Source organism: Melospiza melodia, chromosome 14 (genome assembly GCF_035770615.1).
Source record: "Melospiza melodia melodia isolate bMelMel2 chromosome 14, bMelMel2.pri, whole genome shotgun sequence".
Taxonomy (NCBI): Eukaryota; Metazoa; Chordata; class Aves; order Passeriformes; family Passerellidae; genus Melospiza; species Melospiza melodia.
In genome coordinates this window covers 10,511,053-10,534,313 of record NC_086207.1, presented here as the reverse complement: position 1 = coordinate 10,534,313, position 23,261 = coordinate 10,511,053, and the positions used below count along the sequence as shown (strand labels likewise).

The 23,261-nt window shown below is 42.7% G+C and overlaps 1 protein-coding gene across 14 annotated transcripts in view; it reads right to left on the bottom strand.

The window, feature by feature from the left end:
• RAPGEF6 (Rap guanine nucleotide exchange factor 6) overlaps nt 1–23,261 on the bottom strand; it is a 121,101-nt gene that overhangs the window by 54,065 nt on the left and 43,775 nt on the right. For 13 of the 14 annotated variants that reach the window (XM_063168655.1, XM_063168664.1, XM_063168659.1 and 10 more), the window contains exon 6: nt 22,648–22,791. In XM_063168655.1, coding sequence (XP_063024725.1) covers nt 22,648–22,791 — 144 coding nt within the window. Of the gene's footprint in view, nt 1–5,629; nt 6,661–22,647; nt 22,792–23,261 lie in introns of those variants that run through there. The other variant, XM_063168668.1, reaches the window with a different exon arrangement.

The window sequence follows — 23,261 nt, the reverse complement described above, 5'->3', positions numbered from 1 at the left end:
CACCCACAAAAAACTGTACCAGTATTGATGGGAAATCCATTATAAAGGGAATATCCAGCAAGTAAACATAACTGATGGTTGCAAAAAATGAGGATCAACTCTTCCCTGGTCCATTCACAAAGTAACATATTTTTAAATGTCAAGACTTGTGGTTTTTGTTATTTTGAATATGGAACAGGAATGTTCAAAAATACTTCTTTTACTCCAAATTCTACTCTTTGTTCTCACCACTGAAAATTAATACAACAGTAAAAACTGTCTTGTATAAATAATTACAGTAGGAAAAGTGTGACAGGGACTAGTGATGCTCAGTTCTACAAGAAATCCAGAATCTCCAGTAGCCTGACATTTGGGAACTCTCATCCTCAGCCAGTACAGCAGGGCACATAAAATTCCACACCTACATCGACCTTCATCCACTAAATAATTTATCAGCTGCTAGCTGCACGGATTGGTAAAATCCAGCAGGGTGACAATCCCTCTTTACACATCCTCATGCTGCCACAGCCCCACGTCACAGCAGGGACACACCGGTGACAATCAGCTCTGGGATGCACCGAGCAGGCTCCAAGGACACAGGAGCACAGTGAGCACACACTGACCCTGCCAGCACCACCTCTGAGCCAGGAGCTGGGTAAGGAGACCCTTGGATATTGTACATGCAAAAAAAACCAAAGCAGCACCAGTCTTCCATTGCTGCTTCCACGTTTTCTTTCTGTATTCATCAAGAAATGCATTCATGGAAACAAGAGGGGCAAAAGAGGGTGGTGCTGACCTAGACTGTAGCTGTAAGGAGAATTCTAACAAAGGAGGTTTAAAACAAAGTCTAGGTGGAAATAAATGAACAGATAGGTTATTATTTGTATATTAAGATCTAATTTCCCACAAAAACAATACTTCAGGAAAAGGCTTTTTCTGTTGAAAAGTAGCACAATGTATACTTTCACTTTACTTTAACATATTATACACCAGAGTATTAGAAAATCCAAGTTTTCTGGAGTAAATGGCCACATAGCTCATACTAAACTGTTTTTATCTTAAATGCATTTTTTTGCCTGATAGTTTAAGAAGTTTTACAAAAAGTATCCTGCAAGTGGTTACAGAAAACAGATTTAACACTCGTATCAAAGTGTAAGAAAAACTATCATTTGTCAGTCCAAGTCCTCAATCTCCAAGTGCCCAGGGATCACAGGACTGAGGAACCAAGAGGCTGTGCCCCCACAAAAAACATGGAGAATCAAAGACATCCTTCTGAGCAGTGGGTGAAGGATCAGAAAATACAGGGTAGGAGAGACCATGAATACTCTGAGGAGCTGGCTGAAACTCCACACATTCCAAAGAGGGCTAAACCAAGCAATGCAAAGCTCCCAGGAGGGAGGAGAACCATGAGGAGCAGGAGAGGAGCTCAGAGAGCAACCACAGCAAGGGATGACAGCGCTGTGATGCTGAAAGCTGGGCTGGAGCCACAGGCACAGAGGCTGGTGGGAAAGGCAGGACCAAGGGGAAGAGAAAGACCTTATCAAAACTGACTGAGAAAAATGGAACAAAGGATCAGTTACTCTATTTGCTCTGAAAGCATTTAAAATTCATACTACTGGGGCTACTTTCCATGTAAGCACGTCAGCAAAGATAAGGATGACATCAAATCAAATCAAGGACACACTATCAAAGCTCTGTTTTTCTTCTGAGGAACTAAAATGAAATCTTTAATTGCATGAAGGTTCCAACTCAAGATCCTGGAGATCAAACTGATGCCCTATGGAATCAGAAGATGAGATTACACTCATTTTAGTTATGAATAACCAAAAATTGTATCACATCCCTCTGAGAGGACACCAGAAATAGGAATGGGACTGAAAAATTACTCCAAGTCTTCTGCTCTAACCCAAACACAAATTTTTACAGAGCAAATGTATCATTATCATGCTCCACATTATTAGATTTATATCTAAACAGCAGAAAGAGAAGAGCACAGAAGCCCAGAGAAAATAAATTACCATCTACTGCCATAAGATAAGTTTCACATGCACCTGGGATCTTGAATTAAACTATTTTGCTTCAGGAAAAAAAAATTTAAAAGTTTAAATGTTAATTCAAAAACTCTTATTTTCTATAAAAAGTACATTATCTCAAAAAGCATCCATTTTAAATAGCCTCTATAGAAATGTTATCCAACCACTCCATACCCACCCCATCAGACCCTCATGCTTCATACAGTAACTGTGGGTACATTCCAGGCTTGGAAAATTCTTAAAATGTGCATAAAATTTCTATTACAGAAGAACCCTCTACATCTAAATTGTTACATTTAGAGCTCTCCTTCATAATGACTTCACAGCACAGCTACAGCTAAGAGTCCAATACCACAAAGTGCATCACAGACAACTGAACAGGGAAAGTTATGATCAGAATTACAAAGACAACCAAAATCTTGCTGAGATTGTGAATTATTACTTGTGAATTCTTTTCCTCTTTGAAATACTGCACTGGCATCACAGTTTTGTTTAATGTAAGCTGAATGTCTCTTGTCCTTGCCAGCAGAACCAGCCTGTGGAGACAGATCTCCACCAACGTGATGCAAAGTCCTCCATCTTCCTCATCCTCTTGCAGAGCCACAGTGGCTCGACAGCAGGCACAGCTTTGATCACTGCTCACCACACTCCTCACTGCTTATCATCCTGCCCACGTTTCCTTACCAATGCCTGCATCTGCTTATCCCATCTTGCCCAGTCTGTCAGTCCGGCAGGGGCAGGGTCCCCAGGGCAGAGACCATCCCTCTCAAGGGCAGCTCTGCCCCGCTGCTGGCTCCTCCAGATGCACACAGCCATCATCTCCTCCTCCAAGGAGAGGGTGATGGCTCTCAGACACGTTTCCAGTTCTCAGCAGCCCTCAGAAATTCGCTGACCTCCACAAGGAGCTGCCTGAAAGGGCACTGCAGACACACATTCACTGTTCTCCCCTTCTGTTCATCCTCCTTTTACAGCTCTGGATGCAGGGAAGTGGAATGCATTGATTGCTTCACACAAGTCCGCTCTGCACCTTGCTTTGGGAAACCAAAAGCCATGGAGCCTCTGGGGGATGAGAGCAGCACTATCAGAGTGTGCTATGGACACTGCCGTGGACAGCAGAGACACCTGGCACTGGAGAATGCCTTCAGGTGTCCACAGAGCTCCTAACCTGGCTCCTGCTCCTCCTCAGCCACTCCAATTAACCTCCCTAGGCTAAGGTTAACCTTCAGAAGTGTTGTACCCTCACAAAAGCCTACCTTTATGATTAGTCATAAGAAATATGACTTCATCTTGCTCTGATTCAATCCATGGATCATCACAGTGTCACATCCAGAACAGCTGTAATTACAACTGAGTCAACAGCCCATTTTCAGACTACTGTCCTCTACCAGTTTAAAAGCAGCTGATTAAAACAATTCTGGCACAGATCTACATAAATCTAAGTTCTAGTTTCAAAACACAAAATACTTGACATTTTCAAGTTAAACTTGAAGCTTACATATTTAACTTACATATTTAAAATTCTGACAGGACTTATTTTGCTGTATTATGTATTATTATAAAACACTTGTCATAGAAACAGATTTTTAGTACAAAGCTCAGCTAAAACCAAAATGGCACAAACTCAGATCTGATTCAGCACATCAGTTTGTTTAATGCTATGCACACTTCTCAGAGTTATCAAACAACATGAACAGATCCTGTCAAAATTTTGGGGGGGGCTGTAGAAGTTTTAGATGGGTTGTGGGTTTTTTCAGAAAGGAATAAAAGTGCTTTACCTTTATGGCTTTAAAGGTAAAGAGCTGTTAGCTATGGACTGCAATGCAAAATCAGTTAATGGGTTCCCCTAAGCCATTAGAAGAAAAAAAAAAAGAAAGAAAAAACCAAACTTTCCCCTTCCTAACATTTTATACCATCTCATTTATCAATAGTAACTGAGTGAATAAATGGCTTGGCTGGCAGAGCAGCAATCCACTGGATACTGTCCACAGAGCTGACACAGGGGTCAAAAAACTTATATTTTTTATGTTATTATTTTACCCTTATGAAGCCCTTATTTGAGCACAGGCTTTTTTGTGGTTTCTCACTTCAGCCCAAGCTCTGTGGAGAGCGCAATCCCGGCTGAAGAACCAAGGTGACTAAAGCATTCCCAGTCTTTAAGCAGTATTACAACATTCAAACCTTCTTAATAAGGGCAGCACAGGTAAGTCAAGCTTAAGTAAACTCAGCCCTTCATAATTAATGTCTGCAGAGTAGGAAGGGAAGAAAGACTCTCCATGTACACTGGGGCATGGACCACAACACAAACAGGCCAGGGTTGGCCAGCAGCAGGAACTGCAAGGTGAGGAGCCACAATTACCTGTGTGAGCACACAGAGCCACTCTCCAGGACCACGAGTACCTGCAGCTGCACTTGGCTGCTGCTGGGGGAATTCAGCACACGTGAAACCCCAAAATGCAGCCACACAGCCACCCACGCAGCTCCACGCTGGGTTTGGCACCCACTCAGGGAAACCCCACAGCCCAGAGCTTGCACCCCCCCATTCACCACGAGCTTCCCTTGACATCACACCAGACACAAAAACCAAACAGGGAAGATCAGCCAGGACAGGGAATCCACACCCCCAGCTGGCTTCTCCTGCCTGTGCCTGTGCACACCATCATGTCATTGAGACTCTGAACTTCCTGGGACCAAAGTCAAGAGCATCTCCTGCTCCAAAGTCAATGCTGCATCTCACACTGCCATGAGCACAAGGCTTTTGCCCACTGCCTCCAAACACCAGAAAGTTGCACAATCTTTTTTCATCCAGTAAATGCAAAATTATAATAAAGGAATAATAATGAATATCTGCCTGGCCCTAGATTTATAAGGCAATTCCTGCGTCTTAGATGACTACTTCTTGGTAGTAGCCTCAATAAAATACCAGAAACTCGGCTAATTTTCTGACTGAGCATACCAAACAGTAACAGTCTCATAAATATTGTATTTTTAATTTCTTTAAAGGCTTTAAAGGCTCAAGGTGGGTTTGCTCGAACGTTCTAGCTTTCATTATGCCATTTAAAAGAAACACCCTTCCCTCCCCAGTTTCACAGAAATACTGCATTCTCAGACACAAAAAATAATTGGAGTCCTTTAAAGCTAATTGTAATTACATAGTTCAGCTAAATAATTAACCAATTCCATGCTGCTGCACAAAGGAAACAACCAGCACAGCTCCACACAGCTTGAAAATTAAAACATCACTGGGTTTGGATACTAGTAATCTCAAGTTAGCAAAATATGCCAGCAGTTATAAAAATGTTACACTACAATAATATTTATAGGCTTCATATACACTTCGTATTTATAGGCTAAAAACCAAGCTTAACACATTTCATAAGCAAATGGCATTATTTTTATACTTGCTGGTAATTTTTAAGATATCGGTATATAAAACAATTCCATGATTTCTAGGTCCCCCCTTCCTGTTAAGAAATGATTCTACAGAAACAGTTCATGCATAGCCAGGATTCCAGTACCTTCAACCCAGCATGCTGCTGGGATGAGAAGGGAACATTCAGATAGCACCAGGGCTGTCAATACATGTCACAGAAATGCAGCACAGACAAAATCTTACTTACTTTGGAGGCCCAGGGCTGTAGGCAGTTGGCATAACATCGAACAAGAAAAGCCATTTCTGAGGCTGGGGGAAAAAAGTTTCCTTTCTCAAATAAAAGCCACAGGGGGAAAAAATGAGAAAAATCCCTTCTGCTTTCTCTTTAAAAATCATAAAGCAGCAATGTACATATATGCAACTTCTCAGGCTTGGATTTCACACTGAATTCGATTACAGCTTCCACTAGATCTGAGGAGTTTTCAGTATTGCAGGGAGTTAGCAGCAGCAGCAGCAGCAATTCCTATAAAAATGTTCCAGTTTTAACAAGCACATAAATTCAAATCAAAATGTTTCCTAGCTTCTCAAATACAAATATCCATACGTTCCTCCAGGCAAGAGGCATGCACCCAAAAAGTACTGCTTAAATTGAATTAATTCAGAAATGGATTAGAACTGCAGGTTAAAGCAACAATACATTAAAAAGCAAGGTATGAATTCTTCCAATTTCTTTTTTTCTCTTCTAAAATGCATTTACAAGTGGCTTATCTTCAGGTCCACTTTTCAGAAACTTCATCCTAATACTGTAGATGAAATTTTGCAAAGATTCTTCAGCATCTTAGGCGATCCAGGAATCCCACACCCTGGGATATTAAAGTTTCTTCTTTATACTCGTGTCCATCATAAACGCAGGAATTGAATTCGCATCCGTACTGTAGCTCCAGGATATATGCTCTAACAGGTTTGCACTGTGGAATGTATTAAAAGCCTCTGCAATACAAACCCTTTTCTCTTTTGCACCCCCCTCCTTCTTTTTTTTTTTTTTTTTTTTTTAATGCCGTTTACAACTCTGCAGTGTCGCTTGGTATTCTAATGCATCAGTCAGATAGCACGGCTAATCCACGCCTAGCTTTTCCAATTAAAACATTTCTGTAATGCCAAACAAAACAGGACGTCCATAGCTACAGCAAGGCTGACTGCTGGAGTCCTAATTCCTACTATCTCTGCTTGCTTCTCAGCAGCTCCCTCAGGAGAAGCTCCCATCGATTGGATGCTCCGCAGCAAGATGAAATATCTAATAAGGAGGAAAGAGAGTGGGAGGGGAACGGAGCTAAAAGGATGACATCACCTGTATAGAAAGCCTTTAGAAACTGCATTAGATCAATTGGCTACTGGATCTGCAGATGCAGCCAACAGAGCATCTTTATTGACCTAATATAAACACACATATCAGTACAACTGCTCAAACACCCTGCTGCACATCAGCTTTTATATCTTTTTATATCTATTCAGGGATGTGCTGGAACTGTGATTATTCTCCTTTTTCTAAATAATTTTTTTTAATTAATCACATGTATCTACTAACATTTTCAGCAGCATTTAGGTGGATTATTTTTCATCTCTGCATTCAAATTTTTTAAAAAGTAAAATAAATATCTGCAGCCATTCACATGCACACAGACACATGCATCATCAGCTCACAATAAAAAAAATTTGCTTTTATGTATGTGTTACTCTAGAGACTCTCTAACACTTTTATCTCATCGTACACAATACAGAGATTTGATCCAGAATGAGAAGTAAATTTCTTATTAAAAAGTGATGTTTATAATTCTCATGGTTTTAATGGTTTTGGAACACTTTTTAAAAGTTTTGGAGGGTGGGGTTTTTTTTCCCCTGTTCAATCAAGACCAGTTCTGTCTCCAACCCAATTTCCCTTAATTCTGCAGTCATCAATTTAGTTCTGTAATCTCTTTTTGCAACTAAAAACTGATATATTTGAAAGGAGCTTAAAGTCTTGGCTAGCAGCCCATCTCTCCAGTATGCTGGAGAGATGCTCCAAGGAGGGATCTCAGGGATGCCACACCTTTGAGCCAGGTCTGCCGTGATGCTTTTGGTTCCTAGAAGGCAAATGACTTCTGCTACTGCGCACGGGAGGGGAGGAGGGAGGAGACAGGCAAGGGGACAGAGGGTGCTGGTTCTGTTAAAGCCATTATTTTGGTCTCTGGATGATTTTCTTCGTCTGCAAGAAGGGGCACTCACTGTTAGTGCTTTCTTCTTTTTGGAAAGAATTTTTGTCGCCACATCAGACTTGAGGGTAATTCTCCAAATCAAAACTAGCCCATGATGGCTGTACCTCCTGTGCACAAATGGAGCTGCCAAGGGGGGCCTGCTGGTAGTGAGGGCCAAAAATGCCTTTTTTGTCTTGTCTGCTTGGTTATTTTTGAATATTGAATCAGGCAGTTTGAGCACTCCAGAGAAAGCTCTTTTTCATCCACTGTGCCAAGGGACACACAGAAGGAGATTCTCAAATCTTTAAAGCCAAGTTGTACCAACAGGGCACCACTCTCCATCTCACACCAATAGCTCCTAAGCAGTCATCCAGGAGCTGAATTCTTCCCAGTATATGACCCAAATTACCACAGAAACATAAAACATCTGGAGTCAAAAGAGACATACAAGGATCACCAAGTCCAACACTTAGGATGGGAGTTGCACCTTAACCCAGAAAGACCTTCCAAAACTATCCTAAAATGGAAAAACTAGCATCAATGTCTGAATTTACTCAGCCTCTTATCAAACAACAAAAATAATAAACGCAACCAGGGTCCATAAATATTACTGGGTTTAATTTGTATTTAAACATAAAGGACAATCTGAACTTCAATCCTGCGCCTGCAAAATTTGCAAACACAATGTCTATTTGATTTCTAAAAGCTGAAAGCATTCTAACTACTTTAGATTTTTACAAAGCACTACACAGCTACACAAATAGCTGTTTCTTTTACTGCTTTTTCAATACTAAACAATAGACTGGATATGTGAGCTTCATCTTACACACTACTGTATTGCCTCTTTTCTAATAATTCATAAAATTGTATTTAGAAGCATCTTAAATGTCTCTAATGCTACAGTGATAAATCCCCAGCAGCAATGAACACCCAAACACTTCCATGTGGTGTTTCCTGCATTATGGCTAGCATAATCACAATTTATATCAAGGAGAAAAGAACCCATGCAGCTGAAAGAACCCTCTCCCTGCCTGCCTGCCCCTGATAGCTCTCCGGGCAGATCTCCACCTCCCAGACCCATCCTGCTGCATTGTGCTGCAAACCCGATCCGGCGCAGATTTTGGCGCAGATGCCATATTTTACAACTACTGTAAACACCAGCTCAATAATGGGAACGAAATTCTATTTCCTCCTGGTTTTGCCTTTAAGTGCAGATGACATCATCCCTGCGGCCGCGCCGCCAATGAGCGCGGCGGCTGCTGCGGGGGTCCCGGGGGGCTGCAGCCCACGCTGCGCAGCCCTGCCCACCCAGCCCCGCGTGGGGGGAAAACCTGACCTACTTCCACACCCCGGCTTTTGGGGCATCCCCCCACCCCCTTCTGCTTCCATTCATTTATTTATTTATTTTAACACATGCCTCTCTCTCTCTCTCTCTCTGCAGCCCCAGCTCCCTGCAGCACGGGGATGTAAGTTTTTTATAAATCGTCTGGTTTAATGACAAATCTCAAAACTAGAGCAACTCTGAGATGAAAAAAAAAAAAAAAATCTGATACAAAGGCTTGGTAGTGATCACAACTGAAATACTTGAGAAGAGCTGCAGCATTGAGCAGAATCACAAACAGAAAATCACCAGTCACATTTTAAGCCAGAATCCAAGTTTTAAGAAGATCATAAGGAAAAAACAGTATACAATCTCTGTAGTAAAGGGAGTCTTTGTTCCTTAACACTGATTTATTTCCATGCTGAAATGCCACTCCATAGATTTCTCTGCATCATTCTCTTTATCCTCCCATAATGCTACCTGAATCCTCCAGACTGTTAACCAAATCTGCACATTCTAATTGTCTAACAAGAGTAAGTCACTGAAAAATGAGATGTTTTTAAAAGGACAGCAAAGCCTTTCATAATTTAAATGCACATTCAGCCAGGCAGGATTAGAGTCTTCCCTTATTTAAGGACACCACAAATGCAAGCCCTGCACAGGCGGGAAGCACCAGCAGCTGCTGGCAGAGGTACCCCCACAAGCAGCAGGACTTTTTCCTGATCAATCAGAGGAAGAAAAGCCCATTGTGCAATTCCAGCAGGGAGGACGGGGACGGTCTCAAAGCCATCACGGCCCTGGCTGACGAGGCAGGAGCTGCCGGCCGAGGGGCCTGGGGCTCCGAGCTGTGCTTCGGGACTGCTGTCCCTTTGTCCTCAGAGGCAGGCGGCCGCTGGCACACTGTCCCTGGCACACAGCTTCCCACAGCGCTCAGACATGAGCAGGCACCTCCAATGCCCCCCCATCACAGAGCAGCAGCTCTGGTCTCACCCTGACTCCGAGCCCATGGTGGGGGCTGGGGAAGGCGGCCACTGCTCACAAGGCGATCTGTCACTGCACACGCTCGGGCAAAGATGTTTCGGGCTGAAATCATTCATTTTAATAGAGTTTTCCGAGTGGAAATTGCCAAACATAGCAGCATTATGCAGAAATATTCTAGCATTAAGGGCACCTGCATCAAGAGGTTATTTCCATAAATTTGAGTACTTTACATCTTTCTGGACAGACAGGCAATGGGGAGTGAGGGGCAGAAGGCAGAGCCTGCTGCAGACCCTGCCATGCTGGCACAGCTCACTGGATTCAGTGTCACTGCCATGCTGCTCAGAGGCTCTCCCCACCTCTGAACTTACACACCAAAAACAACTCATTGTATTGTCGTGGCATGGTGGCTTCTCAGGAAAAAAGGAAAAAACATACAACCTCCACCCTGTTCCTGGCTCTTTAGGCAGGGGAGGCAGGGAAAGCAGCACCACAATCTCCTGTTCCCCTTCAGGGTGACATTCTGTGGTGCCATCACATCCTTACACATGTCACTTTCCACAGCAGCACTCGCTGAAAGGCTGTTGAAAAATCCTACCCCAAGATCTGTAGGACTCATAAGTAGTATGAAAACATGATCCATCCTAAGGGAAGGAGCGAGGGAGAGCAGGGGGAGAGCGGGAGGGGGAGGGCAGAGACTGTCATCATTCCTTAAGTGATGTAAGCTTCTAAATATAGCACCAGCAACACAGGAGGAACAATAAAAAGGCACCATGGATTGAATTTCTCCACAGCTTTCACACTACCCCGACTCTTTTTTTTTGCAGCTGCCGTGTTAAGCAGGGAAAGGTCATCTTCTATTTAAAATGATTCAGATTTATATGGTTTATAATAGGTTTATAAATTACAGCTCTCTGCTGCAGCTCTGTCTCGCTCGCACACTCTGCAGAGCCGGACAGAGCATGATCCGCATCACAAGCAGGGCTGCCGGCGCTGCTGGGGAAGGGGAAGCCCCCTTTGCTATGGACTCACACAAATAAAGTTCCTTTCAGCAGTTTGAACTGACATGATTCATGCCACGCTCCTCCCTTCCTGCCTAACATCTCATTTTGGCAAAGGGTGGGGAAGTCTGGGAAGGTCTGCAACCCAAAAATCCCTGGTGGTGAAAAGGTGTGGATACCATCCCCAAAAAGGTCAGTCTGGGGGACTGAATCCCCTCAGAGACACAGAAAGGACAAAATAGCCAATATCCCACAGCAAAATTTCCCAAACACATTTAGGATTTTTCTCACTAAACATAACCTCAATCTAGTCTCAAATCTAGATTCTTGGGAGACAACACCTCCCAAAGCTAACATGGACATGGCTGTGATTTCCTCAGTTGACAGTGACCTGGGAAGCCAGGTGGAGGTCTCCCATTTGCAAAGCCCATAAAGGTGCATATATATTTTTCTCATTCTGCAAAAGTTGATACAAAAACCCATACAAAATACCACTTTTTATTCCCTCAGTTATTCAAAACAGCATCTCAGGTTAAACCTAAGTAGATTAAGCCTATTTAAAACATAAGGTACTACCACACCTTTCACAAGAAAAAGGCTTCTGATTAAATGACCTTGAGAATAATGCATTAAGTCCACAGATGAGGTTAGAAAAATCATGAAAATGCCACTTTCAGTATTTCTTTTGTCTTTTTGCTTGAGGCTTAACACTAAACTGGAAGCCTGCAAGTGGGAAGAGGGGAGGGATTTGACTCCTCCTAGCAAAATTTCTCTCCTAAGCAAGGGTAACTTTGAACAATCCACTTTCATTTATTAGTGGCCAGTGCCTCCAGTTTGAAGAATGAAGGAGTCCCACCCTGACAGACCCGCCTGTGCTCAGGCACAGCTCAGCCAGCCCTGGACCCAGGCTCAGCACTGAGTTCTGTAACAGGGTGAACAGGGAATAACAGGCAGGGTACCAGGCACTCAGGGTCTGCACATCCTGAGATCTGGATGCCACACCAGCACAGACCCTACAGCAGCTCTGCAGAGCTTCTGTCATCAGATGGAGCACCACAGTACAGCAACTTCTAAACTTTCTTATTTTCTAGTAAAATCCAGCCTTTATCACCTTTAAAAATGCGAAGCTGAGTATGCTTAAAGAAAGTTTTCCCCAGCGTCATTTGGGGTCTTCCCTCTACTGAGGGCAAAGGAGGAAAACCCCAGCTGTTCTCACCCAATACGAGAAACTGATCTGACAGATAAAGCAAGGGGTAAGCCAGATGCCATACCTGCACTCCACATTGACAAACCACAAATGCTAACCAAACTTGAAAGGAAACAAAATCAAAATCATTAAGACAATAGAAGTATTGTGGCTATTTTACCTTCAACTAGAAACTTCATCATGCAAGAACAAACTCATTAATACTCAGCGACAAAAAGCAAGGCTGACTTTCAAGAACAAGGTAAGGAACAATGACAAGATACAGTGGTGGTCCCACTTAGTCTAGTATTTTATCTGTCAGACATATCACTATCAAGAGAGATGCCACATATCAAATATAAAACTAAAAATGCTGTTAAATGTCATTAGATAGTAATCAGTTCTGCGCCAAAACCAAAGATACTTATGTAGCTATTCTCTCCTACATGCAGTGGTCTTCATGCCAAGTTTCTCCAAGGAAAACAGAGTATCCAAATGCTTATAATTATGCACTGACATTTCCTGATGGTGGTTTTTATTGAAAATTGCTTAGGATATTCTCTATCTCTAAAGTGGTCCATGAGGCTTATGAAGAACATGACTGAATTGATGTGAATTTCCATATTCTAAATCAGAAATCCATTTTACCTTGAACACAAAGTTGAAAACAACACCATCACAGCCCTTTAAAGAAATCCTTCAGCGATATGTGACATTCAACCCAACAACTCCAACTTACAAATTTACAAGGCTAACATACAAAATAACCCTTCACAGGACTACTTTTCTTTAAGGCAGGAGAAACCTAAACCTAAGTGAAAGGCTGAGTTGGCTACAAGTGAGACTACAACCAGGCTGTTACATTTGAGTAGAGCATATTGGACAGAAGCAGTCCAGATGGAAGACATGGAATGAAAAACAGATCCATGGATGCTACCATCTCCCTGCACAAAGGGAGAGCAGCTTGCTGGCTACTACCCTGTCAGATTTCCCTACAAGAAGCCACCCAATATGTCATTTCAAGAGATTGAAACAATAATGTTAAAAACAAGGAACTGCAACTATACACAAAAAATTTTTAAGTCTCCAAAAGAAACAAAGCATCTCTGTGGTGCAGAGCATCTTTTACCATCAACCCTCAAGTGACACAAAGCAGTTATGAGCAGTGGGCACAACCCTCACACATCATTCTCCATCGAGTTTGCATAAGAGCTTGCTTATGAAGAATTAATGAGTTTGGAACTGCCACCCAAACCCTTAGGGTCCATCAAAACAGAGATTAATTCCCTGAACATGCTACATAAAATATTTTCTCAGGCATTTTCCAAGGAACTGAGTTAATTTCTACCATGGCGTAAATCTATCTATGTGCTAAAAGGAGAAAGAAACAAATAACTGGTTATTGTGTGGAGAGCTGTCTTAGGTTGCAGTGCAAGATGTAACCAAAAGTATTCTATTACCACCTGTGGAAAACAGGTGGGGCAGCGTTCTTTATCTCTTCCATGACCCGTCCTCCCTCTGGGGAGAGATGTTCTGTCCATGGGTCATTGCGTGTCCCTGCATGACTGATAAAATTCCATCATCCCATTGTGAGATGCTCCACCCAGGGGGAGGAGCCAAGCATTCCTACCTGGATATAATCTGAGATTTGGAACATCACAGGCAGCCTTTTCCCACTGGATTCCCAGAGGAAGACCAGACCCATCTACACCACCACTGGATCTTCAGAGGAAAACTCCAGCCTTCTACAGGATCCCTGCTCCACCAGAACCACCCCTGTCACTGCAGGATGGGTGCAGCCACCATTCAATGGGACTGCTACCAACACCCTGACCAATAGGGTGTCAGGTTGTATTCTCTGTCAGTGTTTTTGTATTATTCCATTTTATTTTAATTTTCCTATTAAATTGTAGTTCTCACTTGGGATCTCCCACTGGTTTGCTTTCAGACCAGCACTGCGACTGAATTTTTCAGGGACTGAATTTTTACTTCTTGTGGTAGCAATTTGCAAAATATTTACAAGTTTTGAAAGGTTCTTCTGCCACAGAAGTACATCCCTCCCACAGTACTGTCAGCACCAGCTGAGGTCAAGGCTTGAGCAACTCACCAGATTGATCCCAATCAACAGAGCAGGATGGTTTCCCCACAAAGAACAGGCCGTGCTCTGAATCTGCTTCCAAACAGTTCCAGGCTTCCTGGTGAAAGTGATCACCAGGTAAAAAGACTGATGTGTTTGGACTGCAAGTAGGAAATCAGTGTAAAAATATCCCTACATAAGGGATATTTTTCTATAAGGTATATATAAAATATACGTTTTTCTTGAATTATCACAAACTAGTGCAGTTCTGCTGCTCTGCTGAGCAAGGGGAGGGCAATACACAAACCTGCTGTGTGTTCAGGGTGTCCATCATCAACCCATCAGCAGGGGAGGGAGCAGATGTGCAGCTGACTGCTAAACTTACTCGAGATGGAGAAAGGTTCAAAAACAGGTCTTTGAGTCAAGAATCACAGAACAGGCTGTGAGGGACAGTAGAGCTCATCTCATACCAACCCTTCTGCCATGGGCACGGACACCTTCCACTAGACCAGGCTGCTCCCCAAGCCTTGTTCAGCCTGGCCTTGAAGAGCAGAGCAGACAGGTTCTGTTTCCAGCCTCAGAGTGCAGCTCCCCCAGCAGCAGGAAGATGCCACATCCCAACACTGTGGCATCACCCCCCACCACAGGCTCTCCCCAGGGCTATGAGAAGGGCTGTAAACTACTGCCAGCAGCCAGATTTCAGTAAATACAGGTGCTTGCCTAAAATAAACCCTCCCAAGTTTCAGTCTGATGTAGTTTCACTTGTGCATCACTCTTAACTGCTGTTACACAGCTGCACATGTCACCCCCAAACTGAGATGATTCCTGTCAATCAGTTTACATATAACCTGCTTGTCCAGTCCATAAAATCTTTACAGAAACTCCTGAATATAAGGTCTGAAAAACAATCACTTTCATTATGGATAAATTGGGGTTGACATGTTGCATTACATTATTAGTTTAAAAAAAAAAAAAAACTTAAGCAGAAAAAACACAGATTTTAACCAAAGAGCAGTATATTTTCATTAAGTATTTTCGTACTTTCTCCACAGCCTATTCAAGTCATTACTCACTTGAAACTGCAAGTGCTCATTAATTGGATTGGGAAACACAGTGGTCTATGGAAATTCCTAGGAAGATTTTTAATGCACCACACACTTTGAGGATTGGTGTTTTGCTAATGACCACCATAACCAGCGGCAGACTTTCAAGGAGCCCTTGAAAGTAACACTGCTGACAAAATGAGCAGACAAAATCAATATGTAAAGTGAAGTATGAGAGAACATGCATTTGGCAATTTTCCTCTTGCTCACAAAGCAAAGGGAAGTGCCTGAGGACACCTCGGCAGACCAGGGCAAGTTCAAGATGCCAAGCACAGGTTCCTATGCTGCATGCCAGTGGGACCCTGCCAGAGGCTGCTTCCAGCTCCACCAGTGAAGCAGTAACATCACACAACCACAGTATTGTCAAGGCTGGAGAACACCTCCAAGACCAGGAAGTTCAACCATCAATCTAGCACCACCAGCATGCTCACCATGCCTTCACTGCCATATCCACAGATGCTTTTAACACTTCCGGAGGTGGTGATTCCACCAGTGCCCTGGGCAGCCTGTATCAATGCTTTATAACCCTTTCCATGAAGAAATTTTGCCTAATATCCAACTTAAATATTGCCTGGCCCAACCTGATGCTGTTGTGGCTCATCCCATCACTTGTTACCTGGGAGAACAGATCAATCCTCACATGGTTCCAGCCTCCTGGCAGGGAGTTGGCTGTAGAGGGTAATAAGGTCCTTTCTTCCTATTAGCCTCTTTCTGTAGAGGGTAATAAGGTCCTTTCTGAGCCTCCTTTGCTCCAGGCTGAGCCCTGCCAGCTCCCTCAGCCGCTCCTCATCAAGACTCACACTGCAGACCCTTCCCCAGATGCTGCCTTGGGAAGCAGACACCTCCACACCATTCATTAACAGAGCTGCTTAACCACTACCTGATTCACAGCCTCCTCCCTCCCCCAGCCCAAGCCCAGCCTGACAGTAATTTTCCTTTGCAGAAAGCGGGGGCTCCATCCATGTACATCTCCTCCACCAGACGGTGCCGGCTCCACACCCACGCGTCCTTTGCGTGCAGCCCACAACAAACCAAACCCACGGGGCCCACACACAGGAAGTGAACATGCTGCAGATGCTTCTTCTGATCACAGAGGTAAGAAACACGTAAAACTGCAGGAGTTAAAAGAGCTGCAAATAGGGACAGCATACGTAGACTTTTCCAGGGCCCTGTCCAGCACGGGGTGCCTGGCTAACAGAGGCTCTGGCACATGCTCTGGAACCTGAGCACATGCCTGCTCCTGAGAGCTGGGATCCCACCTGGGCCATGCAAAATTAAAGATGGAGACCAGAGAGAAAACAGCATCAGGAAGAAGCAACCTGCCTAATCTCTTTGTATCACACAACATCTCTAGAGAGATAACACAACGTTAATTTCTGTATCCTTTAAGTGCACTGCAAGACCCATGGATTTCAGCAAGACCTGACTTTTCTCTTGATTTATTAAGAGAATGGTTTGGGTTGGAAGGGACCTTAGTAAATAACCAGTCCCAAGCCCCTGCCATGGGCAGGGATACCTTCCATTATCCCAGGTTGCTCCAAGCCCCATAAAAGAAGGCCTTGAACACTTCCAGGGATGGGGAGACACAACTTCTACGGGCAACCTGTGCCAGGGCCTCACCAACCTCATGGTAAAGGATTTCTTCCTATTACCGATCTAAACTGACTTTTCTATAAGCCTGAAGCCATCCTCCCTTGTCCTATCCCCCCAAACCCTGTCCAAAGTTCCTCTCCAGCTCTCTTGGAGCCCCTTTAGGCAGTGGAAGGTGCTCTATGGTCTCCCCAGAGCCTTCTCTTCTCCAGGCTGAAAAGCCCCAACTCTCTCAGCCTGCCATTAGTTAATAAAGTCAAAATTCTGTCAAGTGTTTTTTAGAAGTGTCAAAAAGAGGAAGTGTGGACACAAACACAATAAAAAGCAATGAGCTGCGAAGAGACCCTTCCTCCAGCTCATTTCAGCCACAGCTTCATCACAATTAACTGAAATTCCAAATAAACAGGAGCCAGTGATACTGTGTCCAGGTTTAACAACAGGCAGCTGGAGACATGATCTAAGTCAGTCTTACTTGGTTTATATCAATAACAGGTACCATATCAGCAAATTTACCTGGTCGTTAGAAGTAGATTATAAAAGATCCACAGTGTTTTATAGCATTTAAAAAGAAAAGGATTGGTGATGCTAAAGCACCTAATGGGTTTGATCCAGTATATTGAAATGTGACTTAATTCCCTCCAATTATGAGATCCCCCATTCTACCTCCAGCCTCTGACAGGATTACATTAAGTAATGATCAAAGAACAAGAAACTTGCCACTCAAGCAGTCTGCAGTGACAGACTTCTCTGAAGATAAATGCTTCTACAAGGCTCCAGGACAAATTTTACTTAATGCAAATATTAAGATACTGTCCATAAAATGCAGTATTATAATAAATCTTTTAAACCTCATCATCCTCTTAAAGTCGTTTTAAAAAATTGCATCTCTGAGGAAGTGGATTACTACTAAAGTTTGGTACTAATTTCTTTATTCTCCTCTACAATAAATTTAACAGCTGAAAAAATTCAGTATGTTGTCACAACTCCACAGAAATAGGCATTGGGTCATACATGCACTATTTTTAGAGCTACAAATATTTTTCATTTGAAAAAAATATCACAGAGACTTGTAAAAATGTATGTGGGTAATAAATGCATAGAATCACAGAATGGTTTGGGTTAGAAGGGATTTTAAGGATCATCTGGTTCCAACTCCCCAAGGCAGGGACACCTTCCACTAGACCAGGCTGCTCCAAGCTCCATACAACCTTCAACACTTTCAGGGATGGGGAGTCCACACCCTCAAATTACTGATCACAAACATGAATTAGAAAAATTTTACTGAAATGAAAAAAAGATTTGAGTTTACAGTTTTGAGTCACATGGAAATTTGTATCGAATTGTTAAACCCTGTTTGGAATCGAACACTGCAAGAAATATAAATGCTAAACTTACTATCTCAGGTTTTATTTTTTAACTGTGAAGATAAATAACTGAACTGTTTACTTTCCTATTACTTGATCCAAGATCAAAACAGCAATTTAATTTTTATAAAGCACCAGAACTATAATTAATTTTTTTCTAAGCATTATCATTAAAAAGTCACTTGCTGTTATTCTGGCTGCAGTTTTGCAAGCTCCTACTGCATGAGCACAGAAGTTTGGGACATAGTTTAACAGAGATGATCATAATTGTAAGTAAATAATTTGTAAGTAAAAAACATGGCTGTATTATTACTTTCTTCTTTTGTAATCATAAAATATGGTTGCATTATTGATTGGGTTGAGAAGCAGACTAAGAATAGAAATGACTCACTCGTCTCCATTGTGATGCCGCCCTGCTGCAGTGACCCCAGCTCCTGGCTGGATGCTTATCACCACCAAGACATGCAATCATGCTAACAAATCAGATCTGAAGCAAGAGCTGCCATAATTAACACCAATGGCACATTTCTACCTAATCCATTCATCCTGAGCAAGGGCTTTTGCCAAATGTGCCCAGCCTCACTTTCTCCCCCACAGTCAGGACGTTACTGTGGGGGTGATGTGCAAGATGCACAATTAGTAAGTGACAAAAATGGAAAAGGCCAGAAATGCCCAGGGATGAAGAGATGTGATGTAATTATGGGATGCTCAGGCCTGCCCCGGGCAGACTGACAGGCACACATTGTCAGGCTGCCACGGTGGCCATGGCCTCACACGTGACCCACGGTGACACAGCCACGTCCTCCAGCCCTTCACAGGCAGCAGGGCTATGGTGCACCCTGAAAAACACTGCTAAGTGTTTGCCAAATGCACAGCTGTCCTTGGGATCCCACTGTGCTGTACAAGGGAAAATCCCCAGGGCCAGCAGAACCTCATCACAGTTTGGGTGCACTCTGGACCTGGAGGAGAGCCCAGCCTGCTCAGCACCCCCCAGAGCAGCGCTGGCATCCCCTGCACAGGGGCCGCAAGAGCAAAGTCACACACTGGGCACTGGGGAGACAGAGACAGAAACAGAAACCTGTTCACTCTGAGGGGAAAGAAAGAACACTGCCAGCATGTGTTCACTGTGCTTGCCTGGAAGGGGAGAAGAAAACCAACAACAAACAACTACAAATAGTTAATTCTGCAGACAACCAGGGCTCTTGTGAAATAACACTGTTCTGGAAACCACAAAAACATAGCAAAGGAATCGAAATGGTAATACCTTCACCAAAGAAACCAACCAGATGATCCGTTCTTAGCTCATTTGAGGGAAGGCAGGGAGGGAAGAAATTTAAGATACCAACAATAATTTCAATGTCAACTATCCTGAAGATATCCAGTTAAATCAAGAACTAGAACTCTTTTACTTAATTAAGAGGCGTAAGAGAAAAGAAGAGCTTCAAGGATAGTAACAATCATTTAAAATATTATTTTTAAAAAAGTATCTGCATATGAATCTTGGGTTTGTGTCAAATCAGGTATTTCTACAGAGCGAATTCCAGCACTAACAAGAAGTACTCCATGTAGTACTCCACTACAAGAAGTACTACATCCAAGAAGTAGATGTTAGCTCATGTCACAACGCAACAGGTAATGTTTTACAAAACACATATTAGCCTTAATCATAAATATAATCACAGTATATTTAATGTGCAGAGATTTACATTCTAAGGAGTTAATGGAGATTGCATAAATAATTCCCCTTAAAAGTAATCCCAAGAAACCATAAATTTAAGGAAATATTACTAGCTGGGTTAAAAAAAATTACTGGATTTCAGTACCTAAAGGATCTGAGTTTTCTTTAGAAAGCAGAAAACTACTTGCACGTGAGGGATTAGGCATGTAAAAACTTAAATGGTGTCATACTAAATATTCCAACATCAACCACAGGAGCTGGACTGGAGTCCATGTGGAGGCTGGAAAGCTCCAAGCCCTCCCCAAGCACACAGGACTCACAAAAGCTCCATGAGGCTGCATTCAGCATCTGTCACAGAGCACTCAGCAACAGTCTGGAGAGTGAAATACAACTCTGTGCTCGTTCATTAGCATTATGCCAGACAGGAAATCTGCTGGAGAGTTTGTAAACACTTTTCCCTCTCTGGCAGAAACCTTATTGCAAGTTCCTGTAAAATGGAAGTTTGACTTGCCCTCCTCCTTATCCTGATCCCCTGCCTATAGAAGAGGGCTGGAACTTTAAGCTCCCATCCAACTCAAACCATTCTATGGTCCTACCCTTCTCCCATGGGCTACATAAAGGGTTTCACCATGAAATCTGTTTTTTCAAGATCACTGGGAAAGAACCAGTGTGTGAGCACATTCATATAGGCATGGAAACCACCATACCTAAAATAAAGTTACTGCTTTACTAGTTTATAATGAAATATGGGAAAATGCAGACACCAAACATTTTCTTACTTGTCACACAGGCAGCTTGTTACTGTGTTTCGATTCCTGAGTCATCTACTGAGTTAGAAATTATTTTTTGCTACCTTAAGTACTTGAGTATGACACTTTCCAATTAGAAGCTTACAGTCTACAAAGCAAGGATTGGTACTTCAATTCAGGCTGCTGAAAACGCAAAATCTTGGAGATTTGGTAGCAGAGAGGTGGTTGTTCAGTCCTTGCCATTTAGCACTCACTCATTCAGGAAAACAGTGTTACAGGACTCTTCTTATATATTGCTAATTAACAGACATAAAAGCAGATTTGGGAATGTGCTTCTGATCTAAGAAGTTTATACCATTTTCCATCAAACACGTCATACATACATATATATATATGTGTATGTGTATATGTATGTGTGTGTATTTTTTCCCCTCCTCCACAAACCTGAGGAAGCCACCAGGTTTGAAACAAGCAACTACAGGCACAGGTGCCCTGTACTGTTGGTAACAATGAAATAAATCAACACAAAGGAAAAGAAACCAACTTGAAGAAAAATCTTAATGAGGACATGATGTGTTGAGTGTACCACATTGACTCCTTGCAGCAGTAACTGACAGCCCCTGAAATCATTCAGGAAGCCGTGAAACTTGGGTCTTTCTCAGAACAAAGATGCCAAGTCCCTTCTCACGCATCCCTCCAGGCAAGCTGCAGAGGTAGCACCAGCATCAGCTGCTCCTGGCATTCTCCTACTCTTAGCAATGAAACCTGAGAATTATTAGCTGTGTGCTTATTCACTGTCACAAACACCAAAGAGACAGAGATAGGTTCTGTCCTACACAGATTGGAATTTAATTCCTAATAAAGCTTTATGCACACTCGCGCAGAGTGTGAGGGTCCAACATCTCGTTTCTTCAATAACTAATTTAATGTCTTACTAATGATAAAATCCAACAAATGTGACAGTTCTAGAGATGAGATAGCAGAGGATGTTAAACTTCAATCAGCATATTCTCTTCCTGTCACAGACACAGTAATGCTGTGCAAGGTCTAAAATCACCACCTGCAACCCAACTGCTACCAACATACAGAAAAAACATCAGTTCATGTTATAAGTTGATATCTGACTGCAAACATCAGATATTTTGAAGCGTATCAACTGAGAGTCTACCTCTTTGGGGAGATGAAAAGGAAGATGGGGAAAATGGAGAGAAGTTTTTTTTTTCTCTTCTGAGCATGAATACTATTCCAGGCTTGTACTTCAACGTTATTACTGGTTTGAAACTTTGATTTTCAAAGCAGATCAAATTATCCAGAACAATTATTTTCAATTAAATTATTTGTCTAGATGACATATATCGTGTTACCAAGCAGGAAGTTTGAAAAATAATGGTGAAAAAAACCTTCCCATACACTTTGCAGCCCTGAAACCACAGAGTGTGTGCCTCTACCCAGTGCAGAGTTTATAGTCTCTGCTGCTCTTTAAGACTAGATCAGTTGTTACTCTTTTTGATGTTTGAACTACCACTGCTCTATTTTTAAGCAAGTAAACACAACCAAGTACAAGAGTGTTAATGCTGCATTGATTTGCATTTGCAATTAACTCAGTTCTAAGCCACAGTTCAAATATATTAAGGCAAAAATAAGAAACCCACTGATTTCTACATCTTACCAAAAAAACACCAGATAAAACCAACAAAAAATGAAGAAAGACCGTTTCTCTGTCCAGTGAGGCATGCTAAGATTTATTTATAGTGCTCAGCTGAAGATACTCAAACCAAAAAAAACCCCGTCTCTTCCAATTACTACCTTCACTTCCACCTATGGTGTTCCAATCCAAACCACTTCATTGCCCCTCAACATTAGCGCAGTGTTCTCAAAAACAGCAAGCATGGACTATTCACTTGACCGGTTTTGTCACCAGAAGGCAGCTCCAGGCAGGCCTGCAGGCGGCACAGAGCCCAGGCTGGGCAGGGCAGGGCAGACTCACCGACAGGTAGCTGCTGGAGTCCACGTTGTCCGTGATGGTCTGGCGCTCGCCGCGCTGGTTGATCCTGCGGTACCTGCGGCGCGACTGCCGCAGCGGCACTTCCCTCTGCAGCATGCTCTCCTCATTGTCCTTGGAGTTCTCCACCTGGAACACATGTTCAGGCTCCTGGTTAAACACCCAGTTCTTCCATAGCACCGAGATGCGGTGGAGACGTATGAAGCTCATGGGGAAGGAACAAACATCAGTTCAGGGCAGTTAAAACCTTGCGGGGCAAATTTCTGTGGTTGTTTCAGAGAAACACGGCTGCAGATCGCACAAGGGCCTTGTTACAATGAGCTGAGGCCACAGTTTCCTTCCGGGAAACTATGTATTTAAAAAACAAAAAAAAAAAAAAGTAAAAAAGGCACACGTATCCTCTAAACAATGTCAGTCATCAGCAGAAACTCTTCTGCACCCACATGTATCCTGAAGGAGCTACAGGCACCGCTCATTTCAAGCTTACCTTCAACACAGAAGTTACCAATTTTTGTGCATTTATAATCTGGCAAAAATATTGCATTATATCCTATTTTTAGTAGTGTAATTTTTTAAAGTATAATTTATTTTCAACACAG